Below are 15,906 nucleotides of genomic sequence, written 5' to 3'. Positions count from 1 at the left end.
CTAAGAATATTCACAACATTTCATTAAACACATGGTTGCATCTGGATGGACGAGTTCCACATCCATCATGGACTACAACTTGACATCAAGTAAGGCTGAGGCAGGAGTGCAGTAGAAGAAAGAAATACTGCCACCTGCAGGTCCTGGAGTTAGCAGTCAATTAAACTCAATGTCTGACCATTTTTACAGAAAACTGAATCTAGAAAAACTGTTGGAACTGTAATATATGCTGTACAAATTTTGAGAAATTGAGAATTTGTTCTCAATCAACTTGCCTTGTAAAATAAAAATTTCACATTTGGTTTTAGTTTTCTATTAGATTCTCAGATTACTTTTCATATGTGTATTTTTTTCCCCTGATGTAATCTGATCTGTGCCCTCAGGGTCAAGCCGACTTACTAAAACATGCCAGAAGTGAAGTCCAGGAAAACCTCAAGCAGATCCACTACTCAGCGCTTACCTGCAACCTGAGCAAAGGAGGAACAGCGGGTGGCTCCACCGGCTCCACAGACTCCAAGAGCCGACGCAGCTTGGAGGCCATTCCTGAAAAAGCCACGGGGGAGGAGGAGCTGACGGATGAGGAAAACTGAAGGCTTCCTGTCGCTCTTCTTTCTGCATCTTCAAACCCAGGTGCTGTCACTCTTCACCCTCCATCATGGACATTCCTCAACCTAAAGCACAGTTAAAACTTCTTAGACCAATAAAATCATATGGATCATGTATTTGTTTCAAACAAGAGATTTAGAAAACACAGGAAAAGGTTTTGCAACCCTTCAACTTTCCTAGACATCTAAGTGAAACTATCTGCTTACTGATTTTCCTGTTTCCTCTCCTGGATGAGTCAGGAGAGAACCAGCGGCCCTCAGACTGTTCCAGACTTTAAACACAAGCACTTCTACTTAGCGGACCAGAGGACACAAAGAAGGCCTTGGATTGTTCCAAGGATTTTTTTTTTAAAGCACAATTTTCCTGAGCTGTGAATGTAACTGGGACTGAAGAGTGGGAACAAAAATGTTCAGAATGAGAGTAAAGAGCTGTTTACAATTCTGGACTTATTCATGTTCTCGTCTGCCAAAACAGTAGTAAACTATGTGTACATATAGAGTTTCCTGTGAGCTTTTTTTCTGCAGAGTGCATCATTTTATTATTGTATACTTGGAAATATGAGATTTATTTTATAAAAGTTATACGAACACAAGTGTGGAGAAAAAGTTTTATTTTGTGCGTGGACAAAACTTCCAACATGAGGAGGCAGAAGGACGTAAGACAGAGAGAGAATGTATCCATGTTGTTGTCCAGTTTCTCTACTCTGAACCAGCAGCTGCATGAAAGGATGTTGACATGTTTTGTTCATTCTTTGTTTAGATGTGCTTCTATTTCAGGGCAAGTTTTTACCAAAGTTCACTTTATGTTGGTTTATTTTAAACCCAAAACTAAACCAGTTCAACTTACTTAGAAAGATGAAAAGACGACAAATCAGTTGTTGCTGGTAGTAATCTGCAGAAAGCCACGGTTTAGACGTATTTATATTTTGAGAACATTTTACATAAAAACTGTTTGTTGGATAAATAGACGACACACTTTGAAGGGAACGACCATATTAACTTAATGTTTAATTATACAGATTATTAACTGAAAACATTCTGCACATTACTTTCTGTATCTATGATAGTAGCCATACACTTTAAGCGAACACAATTTTATTTAACAAACCTACTAACAGTGTTAGAATGGCCTTTTACTGGGATAGGAATCTTTTTTAAATTATGGTTAACAATACTAAGTGAATATTGTTTCATAGCCATTTATATTTCTGGAAACAGAACAGTCCAAAATGATGGTGTCTTTAAAGGTCTTTTTTGTTGTTTTTATTTTTTAAATAAGGATCGTGTGAAGTACTAATTAGTGATCAGTATCTTACATGCAGTAGACTGCAGTGAAACTTGTTTATACCCTTAAACCCTCTAATTTAAACCTCAATTGGTGATTTAATCATAAGCTAAAGTTGTTACTACATCTTCTCATTCTTGCATGCGATGGTCGTTAAAGTGTGTCTCAAATTATTTTATTCTCAGAAAAAACAACCTGGAAACAAAATGCCCCTTTGACTTATACATGAGGATTCACAGTATTTTCTGGAACATTCTTTACACTTAATCTGGGTGTAAATCATCTAGGCTACATGTGCATTTACTTGAAACAAAGATCAGCAATACTGCAAATTTTTAGCATTAGAACCTAATCTTATCCCAGAGTTTCAATATTAGGATGCCGTTAAACACATTCGACAGGACGCTTCTGGCTTCTTGAAACGTTTTCTTGAACTAACCTTGAAAAAGTTACGACCACCTTGTTTTTACGTATACTTACTTCTCCGAAGCATTCAATCAGCGTTTGCCTCAACGAAGCCACATTCAGAGGTTCTACTTTATCACAGTTCAGGACAAACTTTGAGATCAGGGATGGCCAATTGGCTTTCCACTGGAAGCCACATGGTTGTTTGTCTCTTATTGATTGGTTAAAATCCTTTTTTCAAAAATATACTTGATAATAAAGTTCAAATATGAGATTTATTTGGCTGTTGTAGCATACTGCATCCATAATCAGGGATGAGATTTGCTTCCAAAAAAGAACAATATCATGGCCACATTATGGTCATATCACCACTGATCGATTTGTATAGAAGTGCACGACAAGTCATTTCAACCCATTTACTAACCATTTAAATAAATGTCTGAAGAATGCTAGTCAAGTTGAAGCTAATAAAACAGCATTTATGCATTTACTCAAACTCAACAAAGTTGCATGTTTGGTTCCTGCCTTGGCACATTGTCCACAAGAATCTCCTGGTGATTTCCTGTGCCTAAAACTGTCCAAAACGTTTCATTCCAATGATGTAATACTCACCAGGAAATATCTGTTTGACCAATTCTTCAACAAAACGAGGCGCCACACAACCATTGTTGTGCCTGTGCAACAAAACTTCAATATAAATCTTGAATTTGCTTTCTCACAGCAGTTTTGCAGAAGTGTTTTAAGGATAAATTAAAACTAAATGTTTTTATAAGAATCATGTTTTGTCTTGTGGAAATTCATTGCATGAATAGGCTTGTAAATAATTCAAGAAAAAAATACCAAAATACCTTAATTCAGAATACCCTTAAATATGTTATATTTACCCATTCAAGACTGACTATTGGTAATGTAAATTAATCTCTTATAACTAATGGAGAAATTATTTTTATGTTCTACAAAAACTTTAGCAAAATTTTTATTTTTTATTTTTGATGAAGGCATGAGACAGATTACATCTCAGACCAAGGATTAAATACAAAGCAAAGTTTTTAGTCATTTCTGAAGCTGAGCTTAAGGCCACCAAGCTAATTTTTAAAAACTGATGTTGGATAAGCAATCATAAAGCCATCCGTCTCACAATCTGAATATTGTGTTAATATTTGCCCCATTAAAAGTATAATTTTGCTTCTGAAATACATCAGCTTTCATGACAAATTATAATGAAGCCTATTGTATAATAATTGGAAAAAACATCCTTTGTGTTAATCCCATGATGCTACTATTCCCTCAACACATTTTATGCAACGTTATCATGACGATCCCAACCTATAAAACAAGTCTCATCTCAAATAGCCATACACTGATAATAAACCCCCACAGCCTTGCTATAAAATTTACTAACCTTCTGCAAACTTTTATGCTCCATCATGGATAATTTAAAGCCCAATATGTTCATTTTTTTCGTTTCTCACAAAGAAAGCATTGACTAGTTTTGCTCTTTTCTAGTAAATTTGTTGAGTTTGTTTAAATCAAATGTTAAAAAATTGGCATTTTCTCCAGTTTAATTTCTTCCTGCGTCTGCGAACATGCAGGAGCTGAAACGGCAACAAACCCAGTTTAACTTATTAGCTTTAAAACAAAGATATTTTTGGTAATTTATCTTTTGTTAGTTTATGCTTTTTTATTGAGCGCATTCCAGTCAGTACTAAATCACCATTTTAGCTTAAAACAACTAATTTTCTTTAAACTTAATTGCATTTATTATGTTACTCTTTGTTGCAGCACTTATTTTTCTAACATTTGACATTTAAATTATATCTAATTAGAAAAATGCCATTTAAATAAATGTGTGAAGAATGCTAGTCAAGTTGAAGCTAATAAAAATGTTGGTTTAATGAACTGATAACAGCCGACATTTAATTTTGTTTTAACTGGAAATTTTCCCAAGGTGAAAGTTGATTACAGTCAATTCAGTTATTATTTTCATGACAGAGAAAATCCCAAAATGCTGTTTCCACTTTCACTAAACCATCTTCCAGTGAGCAAAAGTGACTAAAAGAAAAGAAAAATTAAAACCCCATCACTTTGTTTCTGTGTTTTCCACTTAAGACTAAACAAATCTGCCAGTAAAACTGAGCAATCAGAGCAAAGTAAAACTTGCTGCACTTTTTATCTCTACATGTTTTGTTTTGAGTAGTTTTGTTTCCCTGCTTTTTGTTCAAAGTTGTGCTTTATGTTCCCAAACATTGTCCACACTTGTGGGTGTTTCCAGCGAGCCGTCTCTGAACATCAGTGCTGTGCCAGAGTTCGTAATAATTAATGTCAAAACAAACAATTCAAATGTATTTCAAGTCTAATCTGTCAAGTTTTAAATAACAACCTCTGAATAAACAGTGTTGGATAACAACGTCTGTGATGTGTTTCTTTTTAAGAGCCGCATCATAACTCACACTTGCTGATGTTTTCTGCACAAATCATTTTAGCTTCTGGTCTCAAATCAAAATATTGGTTCACTTTATATTCATCTGAGTTCATCCAGTTTATGTTGATGGTAAATCATCCTATGCAGCAGATATTAGTATGGCGTTCCACAGGGTTCAATATTTGGACTGATACTCTTTACTCCTGATAAAATTATTAAGACTGTGACATACATTTCTATTGATGTTGATACGTCTTAGTTATATTAAGCTCCAAAAGCTAAAACACAGAAGGAGAAATTACCTTTTTATTTCAAAATAGGGAAACAAAAGTAAAAAACTGTAGTTAATCAAAATTGTATTAAATTCAAGTGAGTAGGACAATTAAAACTGTTCATGAGTATTCGTGCATTAGAAAGAACATGATTACATAATTTAATTAGATGATTAGTGTATTTTGGAAACAAATATCTGACTTCTGTAGACCAAAAATGTGTAAAAAAAAACAACTGCATTATAAAAGCTGAGGAAATTCCTTAAAATGAAACATGACGTAACACTGATAATATATGGTATAAAGTCTAATATAAAGCAGTTTTGGATAACCTGATCTTTATGTTCAATTCACTGAAATACATACTTCCGACACAAATCGACCCAGAAGGGATTTTTAGATTCACAACACTATTTTTTTCAATGAGAGGTCGTCTCTCTGCAGTGCAGCTGGTTACATGAGTGAAATCCAATCATCATTGGCTCTATGGCCGCCCCCTGATGAGTTCCCTCTGGCTGGCAAGAGCCAGTCGATGCTCTGCCCGACCCTGACCCTTCACCTCTCCTCTAGTGCCAAACAGACCGTTCATGCTCCAGGTTAAACCGATGTTACAGGCGGCTAAAGTTCACACAAAAGTCACTGAGACGCGTCCTTGTGTTGCCTGCTAAGCAGACTGAAATATTTAGTCGACTAAAGTAGACATTTTCCTGAATTTGTTCCTCTACATCTTGCTTTAATGTTGGTCTAAACCAGCACCACTAGTCAGGGTCCAGTCCTTTTGAAAAAGTAAAAAAAAAAAAATTCTGGCCTTTATTCTCAGGATTACGCCGTGTTTTTTTTTCTCAAAAGTTTGATCTCAGGATTCTGACTATTGTTAAAATTCTGGCCTTCATTCTCAAAATTCTGACTATAATCTAAGGATTCTGAGTTGAATCTTAATCTCAATTCCAACTTTTTGTCAAAATTCTGACTAATTTTGTAATTCTGGAGATTTTTCTCAAAAATAATGGCGTTTTTTCTGAAAATTCTGGCTAATCTCAGAGTTCTGTCATTTTCTCAACTTTTCAAACTTTTTTTACTCTCAAAACTTTGACCTTTTTTCCCCCCTCTGAATTCTGACTTTAACCTCAGGAGATTAAATTCATGATTTAAGTTAGCATCCTTTGTTCCGTTTTTTTTTTTTTAATTGACCCTAATCATCTTCCCTAAATTTTTACATTTAATCTTATGATGGTAGAAAAATTTATGAATAAAATTTTTTTTAAAAATCAGAAAGCTGAGCTTCCCAGTACCCAAGGCGAAATAGATGAGGGATGGTCCAAAATTTCTGCAGAGAACCATGCATAACTCACATTTGATGTTTCAAGCCGCACATCAATGTGGATTTCAAGGACACAGCCTATTCCAAGTGCGAATGGACACATGCATCAGTATTGATTATGTGTGCGCGTGTGGAGCGGAGCAGAAAGAGCCTGGGGAAATAAAGCCACACTTTATTTCAGATGGACCTTCGAAGGTCTGCATGCTCACAAACACAGTGCTGACGCAGAAAACCCGGCTCCTTTTTATGAACACAACAGCTGCTCAGCAAACCGCATAAATTTTATTTGTATATCGAGTGACCTCACCAGACCTGAGACTGCAAGTGCAGAATCATAATTTGACCCTAATCCTGATTCTGTTTGGGTTGAAACGGGGATCAAGTTGCCATCACTGTTTGAATCTTGTCTGAAAAAACATCCAGACGTCTTGAGATGTCCTGAAAGCACGAGTCCCACGGGAGATAAAAGCTCACCTGTGTGTTCTCTGCTGCTTCACTGCTTCAACACACACTGCTCCGCAATCTGCTAAATGTGTGTAAAGAACATAAACGGACCACAATGGCTCCCTCTAATGCACTCTAAAAGTAGCTTTTTAATGAGACTTAGCATGTCATTGAATGTTTATAACACAAAATGGCTTTTCAAAAAAAAAACATAGCCATGTTCAATTTGAAGGAACCCATTTGCAATTCGTCGGGTGAACCGCTCTTAATTTCCCTGCAGACAGTGTTTACAGCAAACACTCAGGAGATTAGTGTTTATGGCTTCACCTTGCAACCCTTTTCTATGTAGGTTCAGAGCAAATGGAAATATGGTCCAAGTATATGAATCAGTTTGTGAGATACTGGAGAAGAGCAACGTTTTAAGAAAGCATGAGAGTCGCTGTTGAAGGTTCTGCAGAGCTATTTTTCCAGAAGGAGTCACTATCAACAGCAAGATTAAGATAAATGGATGCGTCTGGTCGGATGGATGTGTCTGGTCTGGAGAGCGTCTACGTTAAATCATCCTCTGTGTGTCTAAGAGTGAAGTGCTGGTGCTTGACGGCTGAAGACGTGTTTGGACAAGTTTTCAAACAGAAGGATGAAGCAGAAGAACCCCTGGGTTCAAATGATCTAAAAATAAAGTTGCACTGCAATAAGTTAGAGCATTGTGACAACAAAAATCTAAATTCTCAGAAAATTAAAATGTTACATACAACTTGTTTTATAAAAAACTTTTAAAGCAGAAATGGCCCTGAAAGAATAGTGACTAAAAGCCTTTTCAAGAGTTTGGTGAAGATGAGGTAGAACCACAACCAAATATGGAGAGGCAGCGTTCAGCTTCGACAAATCTGAAACAAACTTCTGAAAAACCACAAAACAGCCGAAACTCTGAGTTCCTTTAAATCCAGACTTAAAACTCACCTGTTTAGAGTTTCTTTTGAACCATAAGAAATGACACCTTGACCAACATGTGTAATGATGACAAAATGTTTTCTGATTTTCTCAATTGTTGACATTGTGTTTTTATGATGTAAAGCACTTTGAACTGTATTGTTGCTGAGACGTCCCGTGCAAATAAACTGATCTGTAAAAAAATCTAAAACCGATTAAATTATTCAGAAAGAACTAGCATGAAGATAACTAAACTGGTGCAGAGTTATTCTACATTTATTACATCTGCATGATAGATTGTGCCAATCGTAAGTTTGTATCATTAAGTTTCAGTGATTAAAACCATTCTGTTCTTAAAAACATAAGTCTGGTGAAAAATTATGTTTTTTAACCACAATATTTGCCTGCATGCAACTGTTTCTGGAGAATTTGAAAAGTGCAGGTTTTTATTTAATAAAGAGAGGAAAAATTCTTTCTAAATTAATCAGACCCAATAAAAAAGTAAAATGTATTTGTTCCTCTCAGACTTAAAACACTTAAAGCAGGTCTGTCAACAGGAAGTTGATAAAAAAAAAAAGAACTTCATTAAAGGATTTCTTAAACATGCATGAAAGAATCAAAGCAACAGGTATGTTTTTAATGAGGGAACAACATTATAACATGATGTAAAGCTCAACATAGGTTGATTTTACTGCCCCCAAGTCCAATCTGACTTGTGGTCTAGTCAAAGACTGGACTTAAAACCAGTTGACCTTCTAATGTGGCTGAACTAAATCAACTCTGAAGAAGAGTGGACCAAATGTCCTCCGCAGCAATGTAGACATTAGATTCGCCATCACTGCCAATCCTTCGTGGTGTATTTATCTGATATATGCAAATGTCACATTAACAGTTTTATCTGGTCCAAACAAATCATTTTCAGACTTTAGACAGTCATCTGCCTACAGGTTAGATACCAACTGCTGATAAACTCTCCTCTTTTTGAAAGGAACTGAACTCTTTGAACTGATAAAAACACGTTGCATAATGCATGCTCTGAGTAAAGTGAACAGGTTAACTGCAGACATACATTCATGTCTGGACTCTGTCTTTGACAGTATTGTCTTAATTGCAAAGCAGTCCCATAAATTACTACCCACACTTTACTGTACAGGAATGTTTCTGCTCGAAGGCTTAATGTGCAACACAAACTGCAGCACAGTTATCTCATATCATATCTTCTCTCACTAAATATTTCATGGTCTGCTCAAAGCTTCGCTCTCAGTCCCAGAGCACCATCTCTACTCTTTCTGGGAAGCTCTTCAGACGCACAGAGAGCCACTAGCGCAGATTTATCGCCGCCGTTGTGTTTGTGACCGAGTCATGAGCCTGGTGTTGCAGTTAAAGGAGCGTCTGAGGCGAACACAAGCGGCGCTCAGAGGCGCATCGACGCGCACAGACTCTCGGTGCTCATCTCAGGACTGAATTACTGACTGTCTCGGAGAGATGCCAAGGAACGTCCTAGAAATTGGCAGCTGCCATGTATAATGCGGCAGCCAATAACACGGTTTTTCCTCCACTCAAGGGATGAGATTGTGTTCGCCATGCTTATCTGAGACATTTAATGGAGGGAACATTTTTATCACCCTCAGCCATCAGAACACTGAGCCTTAAGAGTTGCTTTTATTAACCATGAGATTGTTAATGTCCTCACAGTTTTAGTTTAACGGTTCACACTAGAAGTAGTGCGGTTTCATATTTATTGAAACACTTGGACAGTTAATGTGTAATCCAAGAGAAAAAGGTGTGATAAGACACATCAAAAGACAATGAAGCAACTTATTTACCATTTGCTAATGCACATAAAATTACAGGTTTGCAGTGTTAACTCTAAAACCCACATTTATCATCCCTGAACTAAACACGCCAGTGATCAAAGTTGCAGTACCACATTTAGAAAATGTATATACTAATAAGATTTAGGAGTCATTACCTTTTTTTCTGAGCCTGCGTTGGACTCCACCATGGTTTAGGGGTTTTTGCAGCTTGTTTTTTTTTGCAAATCAAGTCAGCCTGTTAATAAAACATAAAAAAGAAAAGAGACCGATTTGTATGTTTTTGTTGTATATTTTGGTTCAATAAAGCCAGATGAGAAAAAACAGGAAGCACTGACCTTTCTTCAGACTCTATTTCCTTCACATTGCCATTGTGCTTATTTAAATAAAATAAAAACTTACTTTATGGAACAGAAAAATTACATTTTCATGAAAAGTGTGACTGTGACACTGAGATTTGCTCTGGTGGTCTACAGTTTGGAGACTTTGGCTCTCCAAGACAGCTGGAAGTGAAGTTGATTTTTGTTGATAGTGACCAAAATAAACCGGATTAGAAATGAGTAAACAGTACTCTGAGTATTTAGGGCCAGTAAACATTTTGTCACGCTACAGTCAAAAATATTTAAAATTTAAAACACACATGCACAAGTAGACTCAATATCAAGCAGAATTAGAAATCAGGACCTTCTTGCTGTTAATTGAGAGTCAATCACTTTTTTTTTCATCCATTAGACCCTTTAAATGGGCACCATTATGCATTTCTCTGGCACATAGTTCTATTTTGTGGCATACTCAAGTAATTATTTTACCTTCAATTGTTAAATAAATTTGATCTCACAATTTGATGTCTTGAAATTGGACTCTGTCTCTTTAAGAAGCTCCAGTTCTTTCTGAAATTCCACCTTCAGCACATTAACACAACAATGAGTTTCCATTCTGCCATTTACAACCAATCTTGGACGAAGTGATGGACTGAGAAGTTGGGGTGGAGCAACATGGACTTGAGCTTTTTGAGTTTATATAACTTTACATAAAACTCTAAAAAGTTGATTTAACCTAATAACCCCCTTGAAATATCATGTAAAACTGTGAAATGTATCAGACAGTTACCCTCAGCTACTGAAATATTTATGCTAAAATCAAACATCTTTTCTTTCTCTCAAGGTGAGTTTTCTGCCTCTGATGGGAGCAGTGAGGCCGTTAAGCTGGCAGGCGTTTCAGGAAGGAAGTGGAGTTGAATGACCCGCCGTTGGGGACAATGTCACACTGTGGCTCTCTGTATTTCTCAGAGCGTGACACAATAACGACTTGTTCCTGCCACTGAACATTGTGGCTCTCCTTGGACCGACGCCACAACTGTACAGTCAGAAGTCCTCATCCCTTCAGCAGCCCTCCAAACAAACTCTGACTGTGCTCCGCCTCCCTCTGCACACATAATGGTTCCTTCTTCTCGCACAATGCTGGGACCAAAACATGTCGAGTAACACCAGCTGATGTCACCCTGAGGTCAGAGACTGTTTGCCTTGCTCAGAGGCACCCTGTCAGGGGCTGCTTCCAGTCCATCCCAATAACTAATACTCGCTTTTGTCCTGAATGTAATTGTTAGGGAGGAACGATGGAGGAATGACATCTATTCTTAATGAAAGCACATCCAGGCAGCGCTGTCCATTAAGAAGAAGAATTGCTTGGTTTCTTTTGACTTGATTAGAGAGGCTGGCGGGCCAATAAACTCCAGGACAGATATTAATGTAATAGCTGAAGCAGCTGGTTCCTGACAGAGTTATGATCCATTGTTACAGGAGGGAAAACAGGCAGGAGAGAGTCGGCGAAACGGGGAAACAGATCGACACAATAAGCGTTTGTTCAAGAGAGAGAAAAAGAGGAAGTTCATAAAACTGTTTGCAGAACCAACAAAGAGAAAGGCTGAGAGGCAAGGCTAATGAAGCTTATACTAACCAAAAACTTATTTTATAACTAAATTATGTTATCATAAAGTAAGGCAAACATCTAGCAACCAACTGATGAAAACTTGAAAGTTGTTTAGCAGACAGTCACTTACACCATGTGACTGTTTGCAGCGTATGCAAGCATATTAATGGAAAGTTGTTTACAAATAAAAATAAAAAACAGTAAATTGTCAGGAGTCAGTGCAACCTTAAGAGGACTGAGGCAAAGTCCATTCAAATTTGACATTCAAATTTCATGGAAAGGCACATTGATGTTTCCACAGCTGTGTTGGCATTAACCATACAATTGCGCAAATTTAAATTATGAAAATAAAGTCGCTTAATGGAAACACACAAATTACACGTTGTGGAGGTGTGTTTTCATCTTGCAAAACTGCAGACATTTTTTTATATCACACAATTTATTTGCCACTGCTGGCAAAAATAGTGGCGGTTTCTGATAAGGGCAATATGGGCAACTGCCCAGGGCGGCATCTTTTGCATCTTCTGAAAACTGAATTTTGCTTTCATTGGTTGGAAGCCATAGTCACCAAAATTATTGAAGGTAAATACTTGAAATGCATCACTGTGCTTTTTGACTCTCTCTCCGCTTAACTTTTAATGTAAAATTAAATACATAAACTTTTGAATGATTCCAATTCACTCAAAACCATGTTTTAGAGTGCAACTGTTCCAAAGACTATTTGACTCTTAGATTTAAGCAATTTTGTTTGTTTCATATTTAAAAATTTCAGAACAAATAGACACATGGAATGTAGGTAAATATTAAATGGAATTTTGAATAACAATTTATTAAGAGGAAAGAAAAACTATTCAAATCAATCTAAACTTAAGCATTCCATAATTCCTTAAATACAGGACCTGCTTCAGAACATTAAGTAGGCTATAAAAACTCTTAAATGCCGTTCACCTGCTGAGGAGTGGCGACCAAAATGTTTCCAATAGTGCACCGACAACTCATCATGGTGCTCCGAAATGAACCCCAAAGCTCTAAAGCACTGCATGCTTCATTCACCTCAGCCAAGTGTTCATGGCTGACTGAACAAAAATTGCATTGGAGAATTTGCATAACCACACTCGTGTGACCAAGAATTTGAAGAACAGCCAAGAAGGTAATACACTGGGGGAAACCCTGAGCTTTACATTATGGAGATAGTTTGTGTATAGAGGAGCAGGAAGTTGTCAAAGTCCACAGAAAACCCTGAAAGACCACATCTGAAAGTAACAAATAAAGCCAAATCTGGCTGATTAGATCAAAAAACAAGAAAAAAGAACTTTTTAAAATCTTCTTCAGAAGAATTTATATAAATGAATATATGTTTATTAAAGACAGGCTTTCCTTGTTTTTTATTGTGTTGTAATCCTGATGGGGTTTTTTTCCTGCTGCATGGAAACACTGGGCTGGAAGTTCATAGGATTAATCAATAATGTGACTTTCCAACTGACCCACATGTGTTATATTTACTCAAATGATTCATTCACAGAAACAATCAGCATCCCAGTTATTGCTCTGGTGCAGAGCAATAACTCTGCACCAGAGTGCAGAGTCAACCAAAAGCCACTGCCTGTAGGTTGTGTTAGGGCTAAAGATCTTTATTTATTCTCACTCATACGTGGTCAGATGTAACTGGTTTGAGTCGCTCTTTATCCTCATAACATAAAAATAACTTGAATGTTTGGTAAGATTATGAAAACAATATTTTTATTGTATTAGAAGAACCCTGAGGAAGAGTACGTAGAAGCCGTAGACACTACATGGGTTCAGTAATCATGATCTGCAGCAAAACTCATCTAGGAGAATAAAACAAAAATATGCTACACATACAAAACACAAAATTTATGTCCAAAAAAGGCGGAAAAAAAGTCAGAATTAGATTCTGCTAACAAATGCTTTCCTGACTGGCACATTCCCAACCTGGTCATCCTGAAATCTGTAAAAGAAAGTTATTTTCTTCTGATCTTTGCTGTATGGAGTGGTTTTTAAAACTAAACCAGCAGTATCCTATCAGAAGCCCCAGCTCTGATATTATAGCTTTGTGACAAATACGCATTCAGATGTCCTTATTTATCACATTAATAATTCAAAGGAGGCTTGTGTACAATGCTGCAGCATAAATCTAGGCTGTATCTGCAAAATGTGTCAAATACAAAACAAAGTCACCACTTTAGATTCAAACTGTCCTCTAACTTAAAGTTAAACTCTGCTCTAACTTTATTACTGTCAAACTTTACTGAAATTTGCAGTTGCGCACATGAACAAGGCAGGTGCCTGCTGGAGAAGTGTTTAATGAAACAGATGTTTGGTGTCAAATCTTCTCAATGCTGAGAAGAAGGTTTGATGAATCAAGGTGATGCCGGCGTGTATCAACTCTTAAGCATCGAGGTGGTGGCATCAGGCTATGTGGCTGTTTCACTGCTTGCCGAAAGTAAATACAAAAATGAAGAGAGCTACTAAAATTCTCTACCTTCAGTCACTAGATGATGGAGATGTTGTCATTTTTGAGTCTACCAACAAGAGTTCAAAAGTGATTTTAGATTAATTGAAATAGGTCATCACTATCGGCTTCCCCAAAGCCCTGACATCAGAGGAACTGCTTGCTAATGAGTCCTTATTCAAATATTAGTTAAGCAAAGGGGACGCGTAATTTTGATCCTGTGTTGATTCGAGTAAATCCATCATAAATAATGAGTTTCAGATTTGTGCAGCCGGCGATTGATGTGTTTGCAGTATTAAAGAAAGTCAGAGTAAATCATTAAGAGTGAAAAATTTATTCATATTCATGATGGGTCTCACTTTAAATGTACGTCTGAGATTTATTATAATCTAGACGGCAAAGATGAATATCTCGCCTTTAACATTAAAACTAATAAAGTTGAAATACATTACAAAAATGTAAACAATTGTTTAAAGCATTTCATGTGTTTTTAAAGTTGTTTAAAAATTAACAAGTAAGGGAAATGCCATGTCTCAGCAGTAGATTTTGAGTTGTCCTCTGTTGCCATCTGGTGGCTGTCAGTAATTACTGCACAATTAACAGAAAGAACCTCCTTTCCCTGCATCTTGTTTATGCAGCACTTTCATTTTCTAAATTAAGCCATGACCTCCTTCAGTGTTTCATCTCAGCTGTTTCCAGGTCAATATAAGCATCTTTTTGCATATTTCAGGTGCAGATGTTGAAAATCTAGGCTGGTAGATGAGCTTCACCACAGATGGGCTTTCATATCACATTCTCCTGTCTTAATCACTAAAGCGTTGTAGTTGAATATTCCAATAGAGAAAATGTTTTATTTTCCCTAAAAAGTTGCAGTAAAGGCAATAAATTGGCCACTAGTTTCAATAGAAATGTGAACAAAAATGGGGGATTTCCACTAGATGGCAGGTTGAGCTCAGACAGAAAGCTGCCTCCATTTTTCTTCCCTCTTCTCTTGAGTTTTCATCAAATTGTGTCTTATTCTGCTGGGAACGCCGTCCTCGATTATCACACCTGCCCGCTTCCTTTCTGACTCCATGCTAGGGGAATGCAGTACCCTGTTCCCACAATGCACTGCATCTCCCCTCCGTGAGGAAACACTCATGTGCTGCTGTGAGCATATGGCACCGGCTTATGGGAAAAAAAGGAAAGAAATACTTAAATGAGTCAGAAATTTGTTTGGATGTACAGTATGTAAACGCAAACAGTAGCACAGGCTTGAAAGGTTGGATAGAAGGTGAACTCGGGTTTGTACCTTTGTTTTGTAGCTTAAGTTTCCTTCAGATGATACTGATGGAGCATATTTTCATATAAATAAAATCTAAGCTAGACTTTGGAAAAGTAGCTTGATTAAAGCTTTAATCTAAATTTATTTTATTAAAAACCTTAAATGTGTTTGCATAATGTTTGTTTTCATTATCTAGAGAGGATGTTGAGTTATGTTGCCTACTGATATATTGCATAGTCAAAATATGATTTAAATATGAGACCTAAGTAACTAAGTTTGGGACAACTTTAGGACAATTGCTCACACACTATATAGTCATAAATGGTTAAGTGGGATCAAGATTCATCGCTGAACATGAATCATTCCACTTTGTCTAGATCGCTGTAAATGTAGCCATTTCTGCTCTGGTGTCAGTGGTGGAAATTGTGAAATTTCAAACAGTCCAAAGCCTATTTAGGAGGTTAATGAATATGAAGACTATTTTTAATCAGAAGAAAGTATTTCCAACAGATCAAAATGTTTTTGCAATGGTACAAAATAAACCATCCATCAGTTTTATGTATGAAGCACCCTTCATACAACAAATTCTTCCATTTGCTTCTTCCTAGGACTACAAAAGCAGACTTTAGTGAACCCAAAACCCAAATAAAGTTCACCAAACACAAAGTTTTTCATATCTTGCTATTCCTGATTGTACACAAAATATTTTTTCTTTCAGTTGAATCACAACATTTAGAAAACA

The 15,906-nt window shown here is 36.7% G+C and overlaps 1 protein-coding gene across 3 annotated transcripts in view; it reads left to right on the top strand.

Annotated features, from left to right (window-relative positions):
- The window catches only part of LOC129370809 (inactive phospholipase C-like protein 2), a 45,652-nt gene extending 40,950 nt beyond the window's left edge, over nucleotides 1-4,702 (top strand). For all 3 annotated transcript variants that reach the window (XM_055047003.1, XM_055047004.1, XM_055047005.1), the window contains one exon: nucleotides 384-4,702. In XM_055047003.1, the coding sequence (XP_054902978.1) occupies nucleotides 384-590 (207 nt within the window). In that variant the 3' untranslated portion in view covers nucleotides 591-4,702. The remainder of the gene's footprint in view (nucleotides 1-383) is intronic.
- Nucleotides 4,703-15,906: the final 11,204 nt, after the last annotated feature.

The sequence above is a fragment of the Poeciliopsis prolifica genome, unplaced genomic scaffold, assembly GCF_027474105.1.
Source record: "Poeciliopsis prolifica strain line A6 unplaced genomic scaffold, Auburn_PproV2 SCAFFOLD025, whole genome shotgun sequence".
NCBI classification, from domain to species: Eukaryota; Metazoa; Chordata; class Actinopteri; order Cyprinodontiformes; family Poeciliidae; genus Poeciliopsis; species Poeciliopsis prolifica.
Note: the sequence above shows the minus strand (reverse complement) of the source record. Positions and strands in the feature narration are given on the sequence as shown.